This window comes from Pelophylax lessonae, assembly GCF_965119305.1.
Source record: "Pelophylax lessonae genome assembly, chromosome: 9".
Taxonomy (NCBI): domain Eukaryota; kingdom Metazoa; phylum Chordata; class Amphibia; order Anura; family Ranidae; genus Pelophylax; species Pelophylax lessonae.
Genome location: NC_138776.1, coordinates 258,139,902 through 258,164,134, shown reverse-complemented (window position 1 = coordinate 258,164,134; position 24,233 = coordinate 258,139,902). Strand labels below are relative to the sequence as shown.

Genomic DNA, 24,233 nt, shown 5'->3' with positions numbered 1-24,233 from the left:
GGAGAATGTAGTGTGGATGGTGGAGGAGAGATGTCGGAGAATGTAGAAAGGATGGTGGAGGAGAGCTGTCGGAGAATGTAGTGTGGATGGTGGAGGAGAGCTGTCGGAGAATGTAGTGTGGATGGTGGGGGAGAGCTGTTGGATAATGTAGTGTGGATGGTGGGAGGAGAGATGTCGGAGAATGTAGTGTGGATGGTGGGGGAGAGCTGTCGGAGAATGTAGTGTGGGTGGAGGAGGAGAGCTGTCGCAGAATGTAGTGTGGATGGTGGAGGAGAGCTGTCGGAGAATGTAGTGTGGATGGTGGAGGAGGGCTGTCGGAGAATGTAGTGTGGATGGTGGGGGAGAGCTGTCGGATAATGTAGTGTGGATGGTAGGAGGAGAGCTGTCGGAGAATGTAGTGTGAATGGTGGAGGGGAGCTGTCGTGGCAAGTAGTGTGGATGGTGGAGGAGAGCTGTCAGGGAATGTCGTGTGGATGGTGGGAGGAGAGCTGTCGGAGAATGTAGTGAGGAGGAGAGCTGTCGGAAAATGTAGTGAAGCTGCAAGTTGTCACAGCTGGGTACCCCTAAACAAGAAGTAAAGCCAAAGCTTGTTCATTCTGCACTCCTGTGACCCGTTTTCAGGAGACAGCGGGCTGAAGCCGGCTGTCGTCACAGAGCTGGTCCAGGCTTGCAACCAATTGGTCGGGATCTGCACACATGCCTGGATCGGCACCCAGTTCAGCTTCTCAGCAAGACACTGAGAGCCTGAACCAGTCACTCCCTTCCCCTCCACAGCCCAGTGAGCATGGTTGGGCAGAGCAGAGAGCGGTGACTGAAAGTCACCAGCTCTCTGCTCAGGGAGCCCTGAGAACTGAGCGATCTGAGGTGTTTGATTGCTTGGTTCTCAGTCTTAGAGCGGGCAGGGGGACTGATGCAGAATCCACCTAGGTAAGTATGAATCTGAAACAAAAACTCATACTTCTTCTAGATGAACAAGGTGAAGTTATATATCAACCCTACTGTGTGGATGGGCTGGAGCTCCTAGAGAAAGTAGTACATATATTGGGAAAAGAGGTATAATAGAGGACAAGTGCAGAGAGTGTTAAGTAATGTGGACTCTGCTGAGAGAACAATGTGTGTTGGGGATGTAAAAGCAGATGATAAAGGAATATCTCTACCAGGGTTTGGTTATTATTGAGGACACACAATGAGGACTTTTCTGCATTGCAGCATAAAACTCCGGAAGAGACTGAATATGATAGAAGCTGCATATCCTGAGTACATTCATTCTTGGGAATAGAAATCGCAGCACTGTAGGTGAAAATTATAAATATGGAATATACAGTTAATTAGTAGTATTTTTATTCCAATAGTTTTTATTGCAGTTTTAAAGCAGCATACGGAAATACATACTTAAACAATCATCATCAGAAACATAGCGATATCAAGATGCAATTTGAATAAATTCAGCATCTAGGCTTCAAAGAAAAACCAAAAACAATATCATATGGCAATACATATCAAATAACAATATAATATGGTGGTGATCACCAATAGCATCCAAATATCGGAAGTGTCAACTGAGACCGGTCTGTGTGCCTCACATCAGGCGGTCCTGATAATATAACAGATTCAATAACCGAAGAAATGTAAAAGAAAGATAGTAAATTAGTAGTATATGAAAGAGAAAAGGAGGCGCGAACACCTAGTGCATTACCCTTGAACCCCTTTAAAAACTCTTTATTAAAATGACAAAAACATACTCCCAGACATGAAGAGCAAAAATCGCATTGAATGAGTCCATCACATGTGGAAGTGATCATCCCTGTAATTGGACAGCTGACACGTTTTGGGAGACACGCTCCCTTCTTCAGAGCTCAAGTATGAACAGTAACCCCCTGTCATGTCTCGTCTTTTATCTCCAGCAGACACTACATATACATATAGAAGGATATAAAAATGTGACTCTGATATTATTTTACCTTTACCACATTTCCTGTGACAGAAAACAGAACCCATTCAACCGTCACTTCTGTCACCGATGTAAAACAAAATGGAGAATTCAGTCATAGAAGAGCCGAGGAGAGCCGGACACCTCACGTCATCACCTCAGAGTTCCCACTTCACTCCTCCTCCACTGCTATTGGCTGCACTCCCTCCACACCAACCAATCACAGCGTAGAATACCAATCACTGGGCAGATTCGGCTCTCCACAGAGATTCACCAAAGACCTCACCACAGACACACACTATTATTATTATACATTTATATAGCTCTGACATATACCGCAGTGCTGTACAGAGAACACTAAGCTGGTTACATAAGTCTCTGCACTAAAGGAACTAACTAGAGCCTCTGGTTTATAGACCAGATACATCCTAAATATAGAATTATTTATCCAACTGTCCATCCAGAGCCTCTGGTTTATAGACCAGATACATCCTAAATATAGAACTATTTATTCAACTCTCCATCCAGAGCCTCTGGTTTATAGACCAGATACATCCTAAATATAGAACCATTTATCCAACTGTCCATACAGAGCCTCTGGTTTATAGACCGGATACATCCTAAATATAGAACCATTTATCCAACTGTCCATCCAGGGCCTCTGGTTTATAGACCAGATACATCCTAAATATAGAACCATTTATCCAACTGTCCATCCAGGGCCTCTGGTTTATAGACCGGATACATCCTAAATATAGAACCATTTATCCAACTGTCCACCCAGAGCCTCTGGTTTATAGACCAGATACATCCTAAATATAGAACTATTTATCCAACTGTCCATCCAGAGCCACTGGTTTATAGACTAGATACATGCTAAATATGGAACCATTTATCCAACTGTCCATGCAGGGCCTCTGGTTTATAGACCGGATACATCCTAAATATAGAATTATTTATCCAACTGTCCATCCAAAGCCTCTGGTTTATAGACCAGATACATCCTAAATATAGAACCATTTATCCAACTGTCCATCCAGAGCCTCTGATTTATAGACCAGATACATCCTAAATATAGAGCCATTTATCCAACTGTCCATCCAGAGCCTCTGGTTAATAATCACTCTATAGCAGTAGTTGTCCTCAGGTACGCCTAATAGGCCATGTTCTTTGGATTTTCCCTTTGAGATTCCCTTTGGGCGGCACAGTGGTGTAGTGGTTAGCACTTTCACCTAGCAACAAGAGGATCGCTGGTTCAAATCCCAACCATGCCACTACCTGCTTGGAGTTTGCATGTTCTCCCTGTGTGGGTTTCCTCCTACAATCCAAAGACATGCTGGTAGGTTAATTGGATCCTGTATAAAATTGGCCCTACTATGTATGAATGTGAGTTAGGGACCTTAGCTTTTAAGCTCCTTGAGGGCAGGAACTGATGTGAATGTGCAATGTATATGTAAAGCGCTGCGTAAATTGACAGCGCTATATAAGAACCTGAAATAATTAAAAAAATATTATAACTGTCAAAAATACTAGGCCATTGGCATGAATATACTGTAAAGCACTTTTGCAAGGTGAAGGAAATCTTGAAAACATGACATTTTGGGGGGAAAATTAGGAACGAGGTTGGGCAGTACTGCTCTACAGTGTTCCTCTTCATTCCGCCTCAAAGACGATCCATGGTGGGACATGGAGAAATGGGATTGGAAGAAAGTGGTCTTAGAAACTCAGGAAGTGATACCACAACTGGAGAGGAAGTTATGTCAGCTTTATATAGGAAGTGATATACTGACAGGAAGTGATGTAGGGTTCTAAAAAAGAATTTCCGGGTCAGAGGTGAGTTGGGAAGAAGTAGAGAGGAGACATTGCTGGAACTGGCAGCAGAGGAGGTAATAAGATATTATTTTATATTTACACCTACAGGGAGTGCAGAATTATTAGGCAAATGAGTATTTTGACCACATCATCCTCTTTATGCATGTTGTCTTACTCCAAGCTGTATAGGCTCGAAAGCCTACTACCAATTAAGCATATTAGGTGATGTGCATCTCTGTAATGAGAAGGGGTGTGGTCTAATGACATCAACACCCTATATCAGGTGTGCATAATTATTAGGCAACTTCCTTTCCTTGGGCAAAATGGGTCAAAAGAAGGACTTGACAGGCTCAGAAAAGTCAAAAATAGTGAGATATCTTGCAGAGGGATGCAGCACTCTTAAAATTGCAAAGCTTCTGAAGCGTGATCATCGAACAATCAAGCATTTCATTCAAAATAGTCAACAGGGTCGCAAGAAGCGTGTGGAAAAACCAAGGCGCAAAATAACAGCCCATGAACTGAGAAAAGTCAAGCGTGCAGCTGCCAAGATGCCACTTGCCACCAGTTTGGCCATATTTCAGAGCTGCAACATCACTGGAGTGCCCAAAAGCACAAGGTGTGCAATACTCAGAGACATGGCCAAGGTAAGAAAGGCTGAAAGACGACCACCACTGAACAAGACACACAAGCTGAAACATCAAGACTGGGCCAAGAAATATCTCAAGACTGATTTTTCAAAGGTTTTATGGACTGATGAAATGAGAGTGAGTCTTGATGGGCCAGAAGGATGGGCCCGTGGCTGGATTGGTAAAGGGCAGAGAGCTCCAGTCCGACTCAGACGCCAGCAAGGTGGAGGTGGAGTACTGGTTTGGGCTGGTATCATCAAAGATGAGCTTGTGGGGCCTTTTCGGGTTGAGGATGGAGTCAAGCTCAACTCCCAGTCCTACTGCCAGTTTCTGGAAGACACCTTCTTCAAGCAGTGGTACAGGAAGAAGTCTGCATCCTTCAAGAAAAACATGATTTTCATGCAGGACAATGCTCCATCACACGCGTCCAAGTACTCCACAGCGTGGCTGGCAAGAAAGGGTATAAAAGAAGAAAAGCTAATGACATGGCCTCCTTGTTCACCTGATCTGAACCCCATTGAGAACCTGTGGTCCATCATCAAATGTGAGATTTACAAGGAGGGAAAACAGTACACCTCTCTGAACAGTGTCTGGGAGGCTGTGGTTGCTGCTGCACGCAATGTTGATGGTGAACAGATCAAAACACTGACAGAATCCATGGATGGCAGGCTTTTGAGTGTCCTTGCAAAGAAAGGTGGCTATATTGGTCACTGATTTGTTTTTGTTTTGTTTTTGAATGTCAGAAATGTATATTTGTGAATGTTGAGATGTTATATTGGTTTCACTGGTAAAAATAAATAATTGAAATGGGTATACTGTATATTTGATTTTTGTTAAGTTGCCTAATAATTATGCAGAGTAATAGTCACCTGCACACACAGATATCCCCCTAAAATAGCTAAAACTAAAAACAAACTAAAAACTACTTCCAAAAATAGTCAGCTTTGATATTAATGAGTTTTTTGGGTTCATTGAGAACATGGTTGTTGTTCAATAATAAAATTAATCCTCAAAAATACTCATTTGCCTAATAATTCTGCACTCCCTGTAGTAATCCCCCCGTCATGTTCCGTCCTCTTTCTCCATAGTCACTGTGACGTCCTTTGTCTCCAGCAGATGATACACACATATGACTGCATACATACAGTATACTGTATATGATCAATGCAAAAATATAATTATATACTGTTTAAAACCATATATTCAACTATGTGGACGTATAATTTCTCCGTAAATAGAACTTCACACTAACTTTATAATAACATTAAAACTATATATATATATATATATATATATATATATATATATATATATATTTATTTATTTATTTATTTATTTATTTTTTCATGAAGTATATAAAATGTTTTGAGAAAAAAAAGAATCCCTCGCCAGCGGGGAAGCTGATCCATGGAGCCGGCAGCCGCGATTGCCCCCGGACACACGCGACCGCTCCCCGTGAATAGGTAACGGCAGTCTGCTGTTGTAAACACAGCAGACCATTCTCTCAGGAATCAATACAGAGCTCCTATGTTCCTCCTATTTAGGAACACAGGTCTCTGTGTTGATTCCACAAGCCCATCCCCCTCACAGTTAGAAAACTCCCCCTGGGCTCACACCTAACCCTTTGATCTCCCCTGGATTAACCCCTTCCCTGCCAGTATCATTATTACAGCAATAGTGCATATTTTTAACACTGATTACTGTAGTAATGTCACTGGTCCCCCCAAAAGTGTCAGTTAGGGGTCCGATCTGTCCGCCGCAATGTCGCAGTCCCTCTAAAAATCGCAGATCACCACCATTACTATTAAAAAAAAAAACCCCAATAAAAATTACATAAATCTTTCCCGTAGTTAGTAGACGCGATAACTTTTGCGCAAACCAATCAAAATACGCTTATTGCTACAAAAATATGTAGCAGAAAACAAATTGGCCTAACATGTTAAAAAACTTTGATTTTTTTGAGAATGTCATATAGCAGAATGTGAAAAATATATATTTTTTTTCAGAATTGTTGCTCTTTTTTTGTTTATAGTGCAAAAAATAAAAACCGCATCGGTGATCAAATACCACCAAAAGAAAGCTCTATTTGTGGGGAAAAAAGGACATCAATTTTATTTGGGTACAGCGTTGCACGACCGCGCAATTGTCCGTTAAATTAACGCAGTGCCGAATCGCAAAATATGGCCGGGTCATTAAGGGGGGAAATCTTCCAGTCCAGAAGTGGTTAATAAAAGGCAGAGCTGACCGGAGAGGTGAGGGGGATTCTGGGAGGTCACATGACATCATAGATCCGACCAGAGAGGTGAGGAGGATTCTGAGAGGTCACATGACATCACTCTTATCCCTATTAATAAAACACAGACCTAACCGGTGTAACGTGAGAATTACCTACCCCGTGAGAAAAACCTACCCTCGTCACTTCCGGCCAGGAACAGCTGAGCAGCGCAGCAGTGCGCATGCTCACAGCCCCGGATACGTAATGGATCAGCTGAGGAGCTGACTAGTGCGCAGGCGCACTAGTATGAAATTATCACTGTTCCGTGAAAAAAACCTACCCACGCCGCGCTTACATTAAAACATCTCGGCTGCAATATGAGTCAACTCCGCTCCTGTCCCTGTGACTTCCCTCATCTCGGCTAGTAAATATAAAAGCGGCTGGCGGCTCCGTGATTTATCTTTTCATCCACCCGCCGCCACTTTTATATTTACTAGCCGAGATGAGGGAAGTGACAGGGGTAGGAGTGGAGATCACTCGTATTGCAGCCGAGATGTTTTAATGTAAACGCCGCATTACAAACAGTACCATGCAGCCGGAAGTGACGAGGGTAGGTTTTTCTCACGGGTAGGTAATTCTCACGGAACACCGGAGAAGTGAGGAGGATTCTGGGAGGTCAGCTGACAATATTGTTGCTTTTGCAAAGTAGACTGTTCATCTGATGAAGTCTTGTGACCATTTAGGTTTCAGAGTGCCTGCCCTTCACCTCACTTCCTGAAACAGGAGAAATAATGACAAGAAGACTGTAGAAGTCACCAAGAAGATCACCTCAGGAGAGGTGAGCGGTGCCGGGAATTCTGGGACATTATCCAGTAACAGACAAGCGATGTGTCTGGATGGTGACTGTATCATTGTGTGTGTCAGGATGTCACAGTCTATTTCTCCATGGAGAAGTGGGAGTATTTAGAAGGACACAAGGATCTCTACAAGGACGTTATGATGGAGGATCAGCCGTCCCTCACATCACTGGGTAAGAGGAGACTTTATTGTAAAGGAGATAGCAGTACGGAGGGTCCACCTAGATCCCCCATCATCTGATAAACACATAGAAACAATGTATTCAGTCAGTGTGTGTGTTTCCTACAGATGGATCCAGTAATGGGAACCCACCAGAGATATCTCCCTGTCCTCTGTATTCCCGGGATTCCACACAGGAACATCACACCATCCCTCACCATCATCAGGTAGGTGGGACTGAGCAACTAAAACTGAAAAATAATTCTAAGCTATGAGACTACATTCTTGTGTGTAATCTCTTGTTCCTTCTTACAAATAAATTCTGTCATCTTTGGGGTTTAGGGTGAAGAACTGAAAGACATCAAAGCTGAGATTAAAGAGGAAGAAGAAGAGACATTGATAGGTGGAGATCAGCAGTCTATGGAGGAGGGCGGTCCTCTGTATTCCCGGGATTCCACACAGGAAGGTCACACCATCCCTCACCATCATCAGGTAGATGTGACTGAGCAACCAGAGCTCAAAAATAATTCTAAGCTATGAGAACTTTCTTCTATGTAATCTCTTGTTCCATTTAACAAATGTGTTCTATCATCTTTGGGGTTTAGGGTAAAGAACTGAAAGACATCAAATCTGAGATTAAAGAGGAAGAAGAAGACATGATGATGAGTGGAGCTCAGCAGTTTATGGAAGGGGGTTGCCCTCTGTATTCCCGGGATTCCACACAGGAAGATCACACCATCCCTCACCATCAGGTAGGTGGACTCGATGTGTGGAGCACAGAAATATTTCTGAATTTGGGAGATGGCATTCTTCTATGTAGTCTCTTGTTTTAATAGTCCTACTACTACGTGTGAAGTGCAGCCTTTGTTGTCTGCCCCATCTTCATTTCCCGCACCTTATTTGAGGACCTAATATTTTTTGACCCCCCCCCCCCTTATATTTTTTTTTCCGCCTGTTTAAATTAGTATATGTTTCGTTCTTCTGTGGGTCTTAAGTTTAGTCATATGTCCTGATGGGTCCTCTTCCTCCTTGTGTCCCTTCAATGGGGTGGGTGCGTGCTGAATGACGCGGTGCTGCTTCTTTGCTCCTGTAAGTCCAGGCTGATGTTATCATCTGCCCCTAGGGGGTGGGTCCCTGGCTTCCATGGTTTTGAGGAAATGGGCAGTAGACCTGGTTTATCTCTGCTTCAGGTTAGTAACACCTATCGGTCTTGTCCCTCCCCCGACTCTTATGCAAAGGTACTGCAAGAGCCTGATATCAGGTCACATTATTAAACTTACATTGCCTAAATTTATAAAAATAAAACACATTTAATAATGCACTGCATTTTTTATATCTGCCTGGAGTCCAGCTTTAATAGATTTTTTTCTATTATTTTTGGGGTTTAGAGTGAAGAAGGGATTAATATAAAAGCTGAGGTTACGGAGGAAGAAGTAGAGACGTATGTGGGGGGTGATCAGCCATCCACGGAGGAGGTTGGGATGATTATGAAGACTGAACAGGATGTTATTTCTCCACCTTTCGACACAAGTAAGTAACAGACACTGAAACTAGGGAATGAAATGTACAATTCTGTTAAACCCTTGAGGGTATAAAGTGAAGCTTGATAAGAAGGAGAAGCAGCAAATTTATGAGAGGGAACTGTGGTGACCGTTGATGGAGGATCTGTTTGTAGGGGTAGCTTGGTGAGTTGTAATTGAGGGTAAGTTGGGGCCCGCTGCAGAACAGAACCCTTGGCTGAAACGAAGCATGGCTGAAACCATGGTGTAGATGTCCTCCCATGGTGGTTTTCCTCTTTGGGTCCGACATGGTGAAGTGTACAATGAAGTGTTGTGAAGAGCTGGTGGAGGACAACCAGGGCTCAGTGCTATTCCCCTCAAAAGGTCTCTGAAGTCAGTGACAGGACAGGTGTCACTGGCAGATGATAAGACTAGATCCTTCTGGTGTGGGGACTGGTGAAATAACTTGGCCTCCAGCCATGAGGTGGCACTAACCCATACGCGAAACCCATGCAAATTCAGGCAATCCAATGTACTAACAAATCACAAACGCGTTTTGGCTAATGAAGTCGTAGTCGTAACTGACTAATGAATATTAATATTTAAAGGTCCTATACAGACTCCAGTATGAACACTTTTCTGATTGATTTTGGAGGCTGAACAGGAGCCCAGATTTGAGATCTGAATTTTCCACTTATTTCACTCGTACGGAGATAGAGCTAAAACCTTACTTAGTTATTTCTGATCTATTGAAATGTTTTACTTTTTTTTGTTTTCCATTTCTTTCCAACAGATGGATGTGATGTCGGGAATTCCTCGGAGAGACATCTTCTATTATCTGCTGATTGTAAGTCAGAAGATAATGTCATCACACAGGATCCTCCAGGAGGAAATCCAAATACACAAAATATCCATCACAGACCTTCCTGTCTGGAGACATCAATGGATTCCTCTGATCAGGGGGAATCTTCTCACCAATCACTACCCCATGAAGGAGTTCCCAGAGGTGACAATCTATTCTCATGTTCAGAGTGTGGGAAATCTTTTACTCAGAAAGAAGCTCTTATTGTACACCAGGAAATTCACACGGCTGAGTGTCCTTATTCATGTTCAGAGTGTGGGAAATCTTTCACCCAACAAGGAACCTTTGTTAGACACCGGAGAATTCACACGGGCGAGCGTCCTTATTCATGTACTGAGTGCGATAAATCTTTCAATCAGAAAGGCGCCCTTATTAGACACCAGAGAATTCACACAGGTGAGCGTCCTTATTTGTGTTCAGAGTGCGGGAAATCTTTCACTCAAAAAGGAGCCCTTGTTGAACACCAGATAAGTCACACGGGTGAGCGTCCTTATTCATGTTCAGAGTGCGGGAAATCTTTCACTATTCAAGGAACCCTTGTTAGACACCAGAAAATTCACACAGGTGAGCGCCCCTATTCATGTTCAGAGTGCGGGAAATCTTTCACTCAGATAGGAGGTCTTGTTAGACACCAGATAAGTCACACGGGGGAGCATCCTTATTTATGTTTAGAGTGTGGAAAATCTTTCCCTCTGAAAGGAAACCTTGTGAGACACCAGAGAAGTCATACAGGTGAGCGTCCTTATTCATGTTCAGTTTGCGGGAAATCTTTCAGTCGTCAGGGAGACCTTGTTAGACACCAGAGAGTGCACACGGGTGAGCGTCCTTATTCATGTTCAGAGTGCGGGAAATCTTTCACTCTAAAAGGAAACCTTGTGAAACACCAGAGAATTCACACAGGTGAGCGTCCTTATTCATGTTTAGAGTGTGGGAAATCTTTCACTCAAAAAATAGCCCTTGTTGAACACCAGACAGGTCACACGGGTGAGCGTCCTTATTCATGTTCAGAGTGTGGGAAATCTTTCACTCAAAAAGTAGCTCTTGTTAGACACCAGAGAATTCACACAGGTGAGCGCCCTTATTCATGTTCATAGTGTGGGAAATCATTCACACTTCTGGGAGTCCTTGTTGAACACCAGACCAGTCACACGGGTGAGCGTCCTTATTCGTGTTCAGAGTGTGGGAAATCTTTCAATAAGAAAGATCATCTTCTTAAACACCACAGAAGTCACACAAGTGACCGTCCCTATTGATGTTCAGCGTGCGGGAAATCTTACATTTGTAAAGAAGACCTTTTTAGACACCAGAGAATTCACACCGGTAAGCGTCCTTATTCATGTTCAGAGTGTGGGAAATCTTTTACTCTTCAGGGAGCCCTTGTTAGACACAAAAGAATTCACACAGGTGAGCGTCCCTATTCATGTTTAGAGTGCGGGAAATCTTTCAATCAGACTGGAGATCTTGTTAGACAACAGATAAGTCATACAGGTAAGCATCCTTATTTATGTTTAGACTGTGGAAAATCTTTCACTCTAAAAGGAAACCTTGTGAGACACCAGAGAAGTCACACGGGTGAGCATCCTTAGTCATGTTCTTAGTGCAGGAAATCTCTCTACAATGAAGATCATCGTGTTAAACACCTGTTAGGCCGTCCCTATTCATGTGCAGGGTGCTGGAAATCTTACATTTGTAAAGAAGATCTTATTAGACACCTGATAATTCACATGGGTGAGTGTCCTTATTCATGTTCAGAGTGTGGGAAACCTTTCACTCAGAAAAGACAACATGTGAAACACCAGAGAAGTCACACTATGCTTTAAGTGCGGCAGTGAGTCCTCCCCATTTCTCCAGCCTGTCAATGTCCTTCCCCCTGTGGTCAAAGGGGTGGGTACAAGGTCTCTCTTCTTAATGCCGCATGTGAACGCAATCTTTTTCATTAATTTGTGTATTAAACTTTTTATCTACATTAGATTGTGCGCTTCCTTGTCTTCTTCTCGTTTGGTCATATGGCTAAGCATCCCTATTAATGTTTAGAGCATTGAAAATCTTTGACTCTGAAAAGAAACCATGTAAAACACCAGAGAAGTCACACAGGTGAACATTGCTATTCATGTTCAGAGTGCGGGAAAATCTCTCTCTAAGACAGAGAACCTAAAAGATCACTAGAGATATTACATGGGTGAGCATCCCTATTCATGTTCGGAGGACGGGAACATTTTCATTTAAAAAGGAAGGCCTTGTTGACCACCAAAGAATTTATTTGGGTCAACATTCTTTTTTTTTTTTTTTTAAAAAGATTTTTATTGAAGTCAAGCATAGACACACAGTCCAAAACAATACAATACAGTGTAAAAGTATAAACAGCCCTCCACATCCTTCAAGGGGCATATGGCAAAACAGTTACTCAATCCATAACATAGAGAATGAAAAATCACCCCCCAGACAATGAGCGGCAATATCCCTCGGACCATGCGAGCAGCTGGACCCCAGTTTTAATGCTACCCAAAAAACAATAACAACCCTGCACACCCCCCTCCCCCCTGAACCAAACCAAGAATCCGGCCACCCCACCGCCCCCCCCCCCCCCCCGAAGGAAGAGCATGTGAGGCGACCAGCCGGGCAAATCACAGCCCAACCCCCAACTTTACCCTTCAGGTGACCCACCCAGAGAACCCCCCTGCAGCAATCCTCGAACCATAGCAGGGCCAGCATTAGCCCAAGAAGCCCAGTCCAGGGGAATGGCCAGAACACCCAGTCCACCCCCCGTAGACCCAGATCCACCCAATTAGTCAGTGGGCGTATCCACCAAGGTAGCAGTGGAGTCCACCCAGCGGTGCCATACCTTCCTAAACTTCTTAGGGGACCCCCTAGCCTCGTACATCATCCTGTACAGCACAATGTCAGCATTCACCACTCGTATCCACATCTCTAGAGTCAGCACCTCAGTATAGATCCACCCTCTGGCTATTAATTTCGGCACACAGAAGAAAAGGATGCGGAGAAACAGCCTGGTGGCCATGTCCAAGCCCTCCACCTCCAATACTCCTAGAAGACACACCAGGGGCGAGCATATATTCGGGAGCCCAAAGTTCTCCTCTATAAATTTCGTGACCTGAGACCACAAGGGCCGCACCTTAGGGCAGTCCCAAACCATATGCAGGAGTGATCCCCTGCCCCCTGAACATTTGTGGCACACATCAGAATCCCTCTTACGCATAGAGAACAGGCGGACCAGGGTATAGTAGGTCTGATGTAAATATCTCAATTGTATCATCTTGTCGGTGGACGAGATAACCGTACCAAGATAAGTCTCCAAGACTTCCTCCCAGCGTTCCTCAGTCAAGTCTGGTATAAAAGTCAGCCATCTAGCCCTGGCCCTATCCACGTCCCCAGGACCCCCAGGACCCAGCACCCCATAATACCGAGAGATCCGTTTCAATGGCTCCGGATCCAGCAGCACAGTCTCGAGAGAGGGGTTAGTCAACACAACCTCCCCCCCCCAAACTGCACCGCGTGCTGGAGTTGCAAATACCGGAAACGCCACATCCTAGGGATCCCGAAGCTATCCCTTATTTGCGTGAAGGACACCAACCTACCCTGATAAAACAGCTGATGCAGATATTTAAGGCCAAACCTGGCCCAACATCCTGCAGACTGGCGAACTCCCGCAACGACGGATTGAACCACAACGGATTATTCGGCGAGGACATCAGAGGAGCATCCCCAGCCCTCCGAGCACAAATCTGAAAGATTTTCCCGGGTAACTTCATCACCGACCCCAATTCCCGTCCAGGAGCCCCCCCCCCCCTGTAAAGAACATTTATCAGCAATTCAAAGGAGGAGGCCAGTGCCGCCTCCACCTCAACCCTTGCGTTGGGCACCTGCGGAAAAAACCGCCAATGCAGGAAGACCAACTGTGCAGCAAAGTAGTAGGATCGCAAGTCCGGCACAGCCAGTCCCCCCCTCGCCACCGGGCATTTGAGCACCGACAAGGCCACCCTTTATTACCCCACAACAGAGTGGTAAGGACAGTATCGATCGTCCGGAATATCCCTCTGGGAACATAGACCGGAGAGTTCGATAGGAGCTACAAAAATTTGGGCAAAAAAATCATTTTAAAAAGGTTAACTCTGCCCAGTAGCGAGAGGGGGAGCGACCGCCACCGCTCTACCCTATCCCTAAAGACCATCACTATCGGAGCAAGATTATTTTCCAAAAACCTGGAGATTGGGAGCTGAAACACAATCCCCAGGTACTTAAAGGAACTGGTCAAGGGGATCGGGCACCCAGCCGGGGCCACAACCCCCTCGTCCAGTGGGGACAGGGAGGACTTGGCCCAATTGATGCAAAAACCAGAATACTCCCCAACCTCCTGAATCACACGAATGGCGTAACTCAAGGAAGGTCCCGGATCCTGTAGGTACAATAGCATGTCGTCTGCATATAGGGAAACTCGCTCCTCCATGTGACCCACCCTCAACCCTCGGAAAACTACACTCTCTCGAAATCTTATAGCCAAGGGTTCCATAGCCAGGGCGAACAGCAGGGGTGACAGAGGGCACCCCTGTCTGGTCCCCCTGTGCATCTGGAAGGGCTCAGAAATCTGCCCATTCACTCTAACCCTCATCAGAGGTTCCGTATACAACAACCGCACCCAAGATCGAAAGACAGGGCCAAAACCATAGGCTTCCAGCACTCTGAAAAGATACAGCCACTCAACGGAGTCTAAGGCTTTTTGAGTATCCAAAGAGGCCACCACTCTCTCCCCAATAACATCATGCTGTGCCTGAAGATTGACAAAAAGCCTTCGTACATTCATCTGCGCACAACGTCCGGGCATAAAGCCCGTCTGATCCGCCTTAATCAATTTCAGGATAATCGTCTGCAGCCGCATAGCTAGGGCTTTGGCCAAAATTTTGGTGTCGACATTAATCAACGAGATCGGTCTATACGCCCCGCAGTCTCGTAGATCCTTCCCCAGTTTCGGAATAAGTACCACCAGCGCCTCCCTCATAGACAGAGGTAGAACCCCCCCCCCTTCCGCGCAGATTCATACATACGCAACAGACGGGGCGACAACTCATCCCTGAAGGCATGATACCACTCCGACGGCAGCCCATCCATACCAGGGGATTTCCTAGGGGAGAAGGATGCAATGGCCTCCTCAATCTCCCCCACAGTGAGCCCCTTGTCCAAGAAACTCACATCCTCCTCTGACAACTGCAGGAACTCAATGCCCTGCAGATAGTCATCGAGCTCCGCCCGGTCATGGACCAGGCCGGACTTATACAGGGCCTTGTAATAGCGGGTAAATTCCCGCAGTATACCAGCAGGATCCGTAACTTCCCTTCCCTGTTCACTCAGCACACATCCCACATGCACCGGCGCATGCTCCGAGCGGGCCAGGAAAGCCAACAGCCGCCCATTCTTGTCTCCAAACTCAAACACCCTCCGCCTCTGGGCCATCATTGTTTTAGTCGTCTGGTCGGTCAGAAAAATCTGTAGGTCCCTAGTCGCCTGCCTCCAACTAAGCAGCCTATCTGAGCCCGGAGCACCCACATAGTCCACCTCAGCCCTGGAAACTTCCAACTCCTTTTCCACCCTGGTAGAGGCAAGTTGTCTCTTAAAACTTTTCAATACGGTCATGAAAACCCCCCGTAATGTAGCTTTAAAGGCCTCCCACTGAAGCGGAGGTTCCCCGTACCCCCCATTCTCCACCCAGTAATTGGCAATGGCTTGGGAACAAGCAATTTTTATGTATTCCTCCTGCAACCAACTGGCTTCCATCCTCCACTGGCGAACACCCTCCCTAAACCCCACCCGAAGAGTGAGAGCCAGGGGCGAGTGATCCGAGTGGACTCTAGGTAAATATTCCACCGAGTCCACCAGACCCAACCCCGTCTCCTCAGTGAGGACAGTGTCCACCCGAGACAACGATTTATGTGTCTCTGAATAACACGAATACTCTCTGGCCAGCGGGTGAGTATGCCTCCAAACGTCCCGAAAGCCAGAAGAGGCCAACCACCTCGCCAAAGGAGCCGGAGAACCGGCCGTGACCCTCAGTCTGTCCAGCTCAGGATCCGAGACAGCATTAAAATCCCCCATAATGAACACTTGTCCCTCTGCCACTTCCATGGTTGCCTTAAAAATGTCATCAATACCGAATTGTTAAAAAAAAAATAAAAATGTCATCAATTAGGGCCAATGAGAATGGAGGAGGTATATAAATGTTCACAGCCGTCAGTACCCTTAGGCACACCTTAAGGACCAGGATCACGTACCTCCCAAACACATCTGTCTTAACCGTTTGCACTGCGATAGGCATCGCTTTCGTGACCAAAATGGAGACCCCTCTAGCATAAGAGGAGTACGTTGAATGATACATACTGGCAATATGTGCTCTTTTTAAGGAGAGGATCCTGGAGCCCTGCAAATGAGTCTCCTGCAGCAGAATCAAATGTGGCTTATGCGCTTTAAGATAATCAAAAATCAACGAACGTTTGAACTTCGAGTTCAAGCCCCGGACATTCCAGGACACCAATTTGAGACGCTCAGCCATCACATGAGTTCACAGGCAGCAGAAGACTCCTCCCCCAACATCTTCCAGGGCCCTCCCACCCAGCCCTAGCTCCAGGATCCCCCCCTCCGTCTCCGATTACCAGACAAGACCCCAACATGGCAGCATAGCAAAATACAGGCCCCTCAACATGTCTCAGCTCCAGTAGAGTTCCCCCAGTCACCTGAAATGAAAAAAAACAAAACCCAGCCCACCTCCCACACCACCCCCCTCCCTGCACCCAGCCCCAACCCGCCAAGTGCTTCATCCCAAAACACAAAAACCGTAGAAAACACCAGAGTCCCTTCCTTAGAAGTGCAAAATGTATGGAACCATACCCCCCTCCCCCAGTCACAAGGACTTCATACAGTCTCTCAGTCCCCGAACCAACAAAAAAGAGGATAAATTGAAATACGATAGCCATTATATTCCAGTGCAGGGCCCGTACGAGCCATTCGCAGAATGTTCTCCCTATCCCTAAAATGAACCAGCTTCGTGATTAAAGGGCGAGGAATGGCCCCTCTCGGAGGCGCCTTGGTTGGGATCCTATGGGCCCGCTCAATAGCAAACAGCCTAGTAAAGGTGGCAGCATCCATATTGGCTTTCAACCAACCCTCCAGAAAGTCCTCCGGCTGCCTGGCTTCCGCACCCTCAGGAAAGCCCACAAACCTGAGGTTATTGCGGCGCATACGATCCTCCATATCAGCCAGTTTAAGCGTGTGTTCAGCAACAATCTGTTTAGACACCTGCACCGTCGTCTCCATAGGCCGGATCACAGCTTCCACATCCTGAATCCTCCTCTCTGCCGCCTGTGTCCTGTCCTTCACCTTGGCCAGATCTTGTTTCAGAAAGGAGAACTCAATTTTAAGCCCATCTATGTGTTCAGTAAGGGAGGATCGGCAAAATTGTATGGCCTCCATTATCTGGGACAGAGATGGCTCCCCAGGGGCCGAGGGATGAGGCCCAGAAGCGTCAGAACTCACCGGTCTCACAGGCCTGTCCAGCGATCTCCCCCTCTGCCTCGGTCCCTTCCTAGGTGGCATAGGAGCGGGCACCGGAGCCACTGGATCATCCCAGATATCCCCAACAATGTCCGCAGCGTCCCGCTCCCGCGGCACCTCCTCCGCCGGATGGCCGGCGCCATCTTGGGCTCCCCAGGCAAAGTGAGCCAGCCTGTCCCCCGGCGGCACCGGGGCCGCTTTTCCGTATTTCACCATGCCACAAGTATCTCCACCAGGTCCAGGGATCCCCCCGAGCAGCCAGCAGCACAAAAAGTGGAGTTTGCGGGCAGGATTAAGAGAGGATGTTAGGCAGTCAGACGGAGCTCTCACTCAGCACGTCCACACATGCCGGCCGTTGGCTCCGCCCTTAGGTCAACATTCTTATTCACGTTGAGAGTGTTGAAAAGGAAAAATCAGAAAATTCACAAGAATGAGCATCTGTATTCATGTCCAGAGTGCAGAAAATCTTGCACTCATTAAGAAGACCTTGTTGGACACCTAATAATTCAAAAGGATGAGTGTTTTTGTACATGTTCAGAGTGTGGAAAATCTTTCACACAGAAATGAACACCTGAGAATTCACTCGCGTGAGCATTCTTTTTTTTTTTATGTACTGCGTGTGGGAAATGTTTCAACCAGGAAGAAATCCTTGTTATACATCAGAGACGACACAGCGTCCTCCATGCATTCACACTGTGGAAAATGTTTTACAGCTAAAAGGATATCTATTTAGACTTCAGAGGAAAAGCCTTGGCCGATTCTTTTGACAAATGTAAGATGGTTTTACTGGTGGAAAGGTTTAGTTTATAGAACAACTGTAGGAAGAAAATGTTTAGTTTAAAAAGGGGCGCATCCTGGAAAAAAGTGATATTACATTTATAGCAAAGTCTTCTCTGAGCTTCATAATATAAAAATAATACATGAATAATGGTGTGTATGGTTTGGGCGAAGCGGGCTGCTGGATATCGCAGTGTGGATGGTGGAGGAAGGTGTCGGAAAATAAAGTTTGGATGGTGGAGAAGAGCTGTCAGAGAATGTAGTGTGGATGGTGGAGGAGAGCTGACGGAGAATGTAGTGTGGACGGTGGGGTGAGAGCTTTCGGAGAATGTAGTAAGGATGGTGGGAGGAGAGCTGTTGGAGAATATAGTGTGGATAGTGGAGGAGAGCTGTCGGAGAATCTAGTGTGAATGGTGGAGGAGTGCTGTCGGAGAATGTAGTTTGGATGGTGGAGGAGAGCTGTCGGAGAATGTAGTGTGGATGGTGGAGGAGAGCTGTCGGAGAATGTAGATTGGATGGTGGAGGAGAGCTGTCGGAGAATGTAGTGTGGATGGTGGGAGGAGAGCTGTCGGAGAATGTAGTGTGGATGGTGGAGGAGAGCTGTCAGAGAATGTAGTGTGGATGGTGGGAGGAGAGCTGTCGGAGAATGTAGTGTGGATGGTGGGAGGAGAGCTGTCGGAGAATGCCGTGTGGACGTGGGAGGAGACCTGTCGGAGAATGTAGTGTGGACAGTGGGGGGAGAGCTGTCGGAGAATGTAGTGTGGAAGGAGAGCAGTCGGAGAATGTAGTGTGGATGGTGGGGGGAGAGCTGTCGGACAATGTAGTGTGGACGGTGGGGTGAGAGCTTTCGGAGAATGTAGTAAGGATGGTGGGAGGAGAGCTGTTGGAGAATATAGTGTGGATAGTGGAGGAGAGCTGTCAGAGAATCTAGTGTGAATGGTGGAGGAGTGCTGTCGGAGAATGTAGTTTGGATGGTGGAGGAGAGCTGTCGGAGAATGTAGTGTGGATGGTGGAGGAGAGCTGTCGGAGAATGTAGTTTGGATGGTGGAGGAGAGCTGTCGGAGAATGTAGTGTGGATGGTGGGAGGAGAGCTGTCGGAGAATGTAGTGTGGATGGTGGAAGGAGAGCTGTCGGAGAATGTAGTGTGGATGGTGGGAGGAGAGCTGTCGGGGAAAATGCAGTGTGGACGGTGGGAGGAGACCAGTCGGAGAATGTAGTGTGGACAGTGGGGGCAGAGCTGTCGGAGAATGTAGTGTGGAAGGAGAGCAGTCGGAGAATGTATTGTGGATGGTGGGGGGAGAGCTATCGGAGAATGTAGTGTGGACGGTGGGGTGAGAGCTTTCGGAGAATGTAGTAAGAATGGTGGAGGAGAGCTGTCAGGGAATGTAGTGTGGATGGTGGAGGAGAGCTGATCGGAGAATGTAGTCTGGATGGTGGGGGGAGAACTGTCGGAGAATATAGTATGGATGGTGGGGGGAGAGCTGTCGGAGAATGTAGTGTGGATGGTGGGGGGAGAGCTGTCGGACAATGTAGTGTGGACGGTGGGGGTGAGAGCTTTCAGAGAATGTAGTAAGGATGGTGGAGGAGAGCTGTCAGGGAATGTAGTGTGGATGGTGGAGGAGAGCTGTCGGAGAATGTAGTGTGGATGGTGGGGGGAGAACTGTCGGAGAATATAGTGTGGATGGTGGGGGGAGAGCTGTTGGAGAATGTAGTGTGGATGGTGGAGGAGAGCTGTTGGAGAATGTAGTGTGGATGGTGGGGGGAGAACTGTCGGAGAATATAGTGTGGATGGTGGGGGGAGAGCTGTTGGAGAATGTAGTGTGGATGGTGGAGGAGAGCTGGCGGAGAATGTAGTGTGGATGGTGGGAGAGAGCTGTGGGAGAATGTAGTGTGGATGGTGGGAGGGAGAGCTGTCGGAGAATGTAGTGTGGACGGTGGAGGAGAGCTGTCGGAGAATGTAGTGTGGATGGTGGAGGAGAGCTGTCGGAGAATGTAGTGTGGATGGTGGAGGAGAGCTGTCATGGAAAGTAGTGTGGATGGTGGAGGAGAGCTGTCAGGGAATGTCGTGTGGATGGTGGGAGGAGAGCTGTCGGAGAATGTAGTGTGGAAGAGAGCTGTCGGAAAATGTAGTGAAGCTGCAAGTTGTCACAGCTGGGTACCCACACTAGTGATGCCGGTGCCGCGGGGAGAAAAGGGAGAGAACCGAGGCAGCCGCCGGCCACAGCGATTGACTGTGGGACAGGTGAGTATGTGTTTATTAAAAGTCAGCAGCTACACTTTGTAGCTGCTGACTTTTAATAAACACAAAAATGGCTGGAATTTCGCTTTAAAGCCTAAACGAGAAGTAAAGCCAAAGCTTGTTCATTCTGCACTGCTGTGACCTGTTTTCAGCAGACAGCGGGGCTGAACCCGGCTGTCATCACAGAGCTGGTCCAGGCTTGCAACCATTTGGTCGGGATCCGCACACATGCCTGGATCGGCATCCAGTTCAGCTTCTCAGCGACCCACTGAGAGCCTGAACCAGTTGCTCCCTTCCCCTCCTCAGCCCAGTGAGCATGGTTTGGCAGAGCAGAGAGCGGTGACTAAAAGTCACCAGCTCTCTGCTCAGGGAGCACTAAGAACTGAGCGATCTGCGGTGTTTGATAGCTTGGTTCTCAGTCTTAGAGCGGGCGGGGGGACTGATGCAGGATACACCTAGGTAAGTATGAATCTGAAAAAAACTCATACTTCCTTTAGATGAACAAGGTGAAGTTATATATCAACCCTACTTTGCGGATGGGCTGGAGCTCCTAGAGACTGTAGTACATATATTGGGAAAAGAGGTATAATAGAGGGCGAGTGCAGAGAGTGTTTAGTGATGTGGACTCTGCTGAGAGAACAATGTGTGTTGGGGATGTAAAAGCTGATAATAAAGCAATATCTCTACCAGGGTTTGGTTATTATTGAGGACACACAATGAGGACTTTTCTGCATTGCAGCGTAAGTATGATAGAAGCTGCATATCCTGAGTACATTCATTCCTGGGGATAGAAATCGCAGCACCCTAGGTGAAAATTATAAATATAGAATATACAGTAAATTAGTAGTATGTTTATTCCAATAATTTTTATTGCAGTTTTAAAGCAGCATACGGAAATACATACTTAAACAATCATCATCAGAAAATTAGCGATATCAAGATGCAATTTGAATAAATTCAGCATCTAGGCTTCAAAGAAAAACCATAAACAATATCATATGGCAATACATATCAAATAACAATATAATAAATTGGTGATCACCAATAGCATCCAAATATCGGAAGTGTCAACTGAGACCGGTCTCTGTGCCTCACATCAGGCGGTCCTGATAATATAACTGCTTCAATAACCGAAGAAATGTAAAAGAAAGAGAGTAAATTAGTAGTATGAGCAGTAACCCCACCCGTCATGTCCGTCCTCGTCCTCATCCTCCATAGTCACTGTGACGTCTTTTATCTCCAGCAGACACTACATATACATATAGAGGGATATAAAATGTGACTCTGATATTATTTTACCTTTACCACATTTCCTGTGACAGAAAACAGAACCCATTCCTCCATCACTTCTGTCACCGATGTAAAACAAAATGGAGAATTCAGTCATAGAAGAGCCGAGGAGAGTCGGACACCTCACATCATCACCTCAGAGTTCCCACTTCACTCCTCCACTGTCATTGGCTGCACTCCCTCCAGACCAACCAATCGCAGCGTAGAATACCAATCACTGGGCAGATTCAGCTCTCCACAGAGATTCACCAGAGACCTCACCACAGACACACACTATTATTATTATACATTTGTATAGCTCTGACATATACCGCAGTGCTGTACAGAGATCACTGAGCTTGTTACATCAGTCTCTGCACCAAAGGAACTGACAAGAGCCTCTGGTTTATAGATCAGATACATCCTAAATATAGAGCCATTTATCCAACTGTCCATCCAGAACCTCTGGCTTATAGACCGGATACATCCTAAATATAGAACCATTTATCCAACTGTCCATCCAGAGCCTCTGATTTATAGACCAGATACATCCTAAATATAGAACCATTTATCCAACTGTCCATCCAGAGCCTCTGATTTATAGACCGGATACATCCTAAATATAGAACCATTTATCCAACTGTCCATCCAGAGCCTCTGGTTTATAGACCGGATACATCCTAAATATAGAACCATTTATCCAACTGTCCATCCAGAGCCTCTGGTTTATAGACCGGATACATCCTAAATATAGAGCCATTTATCCAACTGTCCATCCAGAGCCTCTGGTTTATAGACCGGATTCATCCTAAATATAGAACAATTTATCCAACTGTCCATCCAGAGCCTCTGGTTTATAGAGCAGATACATCCTAAATATAGAGCAATTTATCCAACTGTCCATCCAGAGCCTCTGGTTAATAATCACTCTATAGCAGTAGTTTCCAACCTCAGTCCTCAGGTACCCCTAACAGGCCATGTTCTTTGGATTTTCCCTTTGATATTATAACTGTCAAAAATACCACGTCATTGACATGAATATACTGTAGAGCACCTTTGCAAGGTGAAGGAAATCTTGAAAACATGACATTTTGGGGGGTAAAAGAGGAACAAAGAGGAACAAGGCAGTACTGCTCTACAGTGTTCCCCTGCATTCCACCTCAAAAAGACGATCCATGGTAGGACATGGAGATTGGAAGAAAGTGGTCAAAGAAACTAGGGAAGTGATACCACTGTAACGTTAAAAAACCATACCTTGTGAAAATCCTCCAACCCTCGTCACTTCCTGTCATATACGTAATGGAAGAGCTGAGCAGTTTAGCAGTGTGCATGCTCACAGCTCCGGATACGTCATTGAACAGCTGAGGAGCTTAGCATTGTGCATGCTCGGAGGGTAGGGAATTTTCACGGTAGTGTGTTGTAACGTTACACCGCCTCAGCTGTTGTCGCGGTTACATTACCACATCTCCGCTGCAACATGAATCATCTCCGCTCCTACCCCTGTCACTTCCCTGATCTCGGCTACTAAATGTAAAAGCGGCGGGTCTATAAAATATAAATCACGGAGATCTCGGCTCTTTGTTTATATTTTCATAGAACCACCGCCGCTTTTACATTTAGTAGCCGAGATCAGGGAAGTGACAGGGGTAGGAGCGGAGATGATTCATGTTGCAGCGGAGATATTGTAATGTAACCGCCGCAACAGCTGAGGCGGTGTAACGTTACAACACATTACCGTGAAAATTCCCTACCCTCCGAGCATGCGCAATGCTAAGCTCCTCAGCTGTTCAATGATGTAGGTGCACCGGTGTAACGTTAGAAAACCATACCTCATGAAAATTCCATACCCGCGTCACTTCCTGTCAGGAACAGCTGAGCAGCGTAGCAGTGCGCATGCTCACAGCCCCGGATACGTCATTGAACAGCTGAGGAGCTGACAAGTGCGCATGCTTGGAGGGTATGAAATTTTCACGGTAGTGCATGTAACGTTACACCGCATCAGCTGTTGCGGCGGTTACATTAAAACAGCTCGGCTGCAATATGAGTCATCTCCGCTCCTATCCCTGTCACTTCCCTGATCTCGGCTAGTAAATATAAAAGCGGCGGCGGGTGTATGAAATCTAAACAACGGAGATCTCGGCTCCGTGATTTATATTTTCATACACACGCCGCCGCTTTCATATTTAGTAGCCGAATCAAGGAAGTGACAGGGATAGGAGCGGAGATGACTCATATTGCAGCCGAGCTGTTTTAATGTAACCGCCGCAACAGCTGAGTCGGTGTAACGTTACACTACCGTGATAATTCCATACCCTCTGAGCATGCGCACTAGTAAGCTCCTCAGCTTTTCAATGACATAGGTGCTAACGTAGGTGCACCGGAAGTGACGAGGGAATGGATTTTTTACGGGTATGGTTTTTTCACGGAACA

At 46.3% G+C, this 24,233-nt stretch overlaps 1 protein-coding gene across 1 annotated transcript in view; it reads left to right on the top strand.

The window, feature by feature from the left end:
• Positions 1-24,233, top strand: part of LOC309564405 (uncharacterized protein) — a 338,567-nt gene that overhangs the window by 181,866 nt on the left and 132,468 nt on the right. The window contains 2 exon segments of the mRNA XM_082269033.1: positions 7,943-8,092; positions 8,206-8,352. Coding sequence (XP_082125159.1) covers positions 7,943-8,092; positions 8,206-8,352 — 297 coding nt within the window.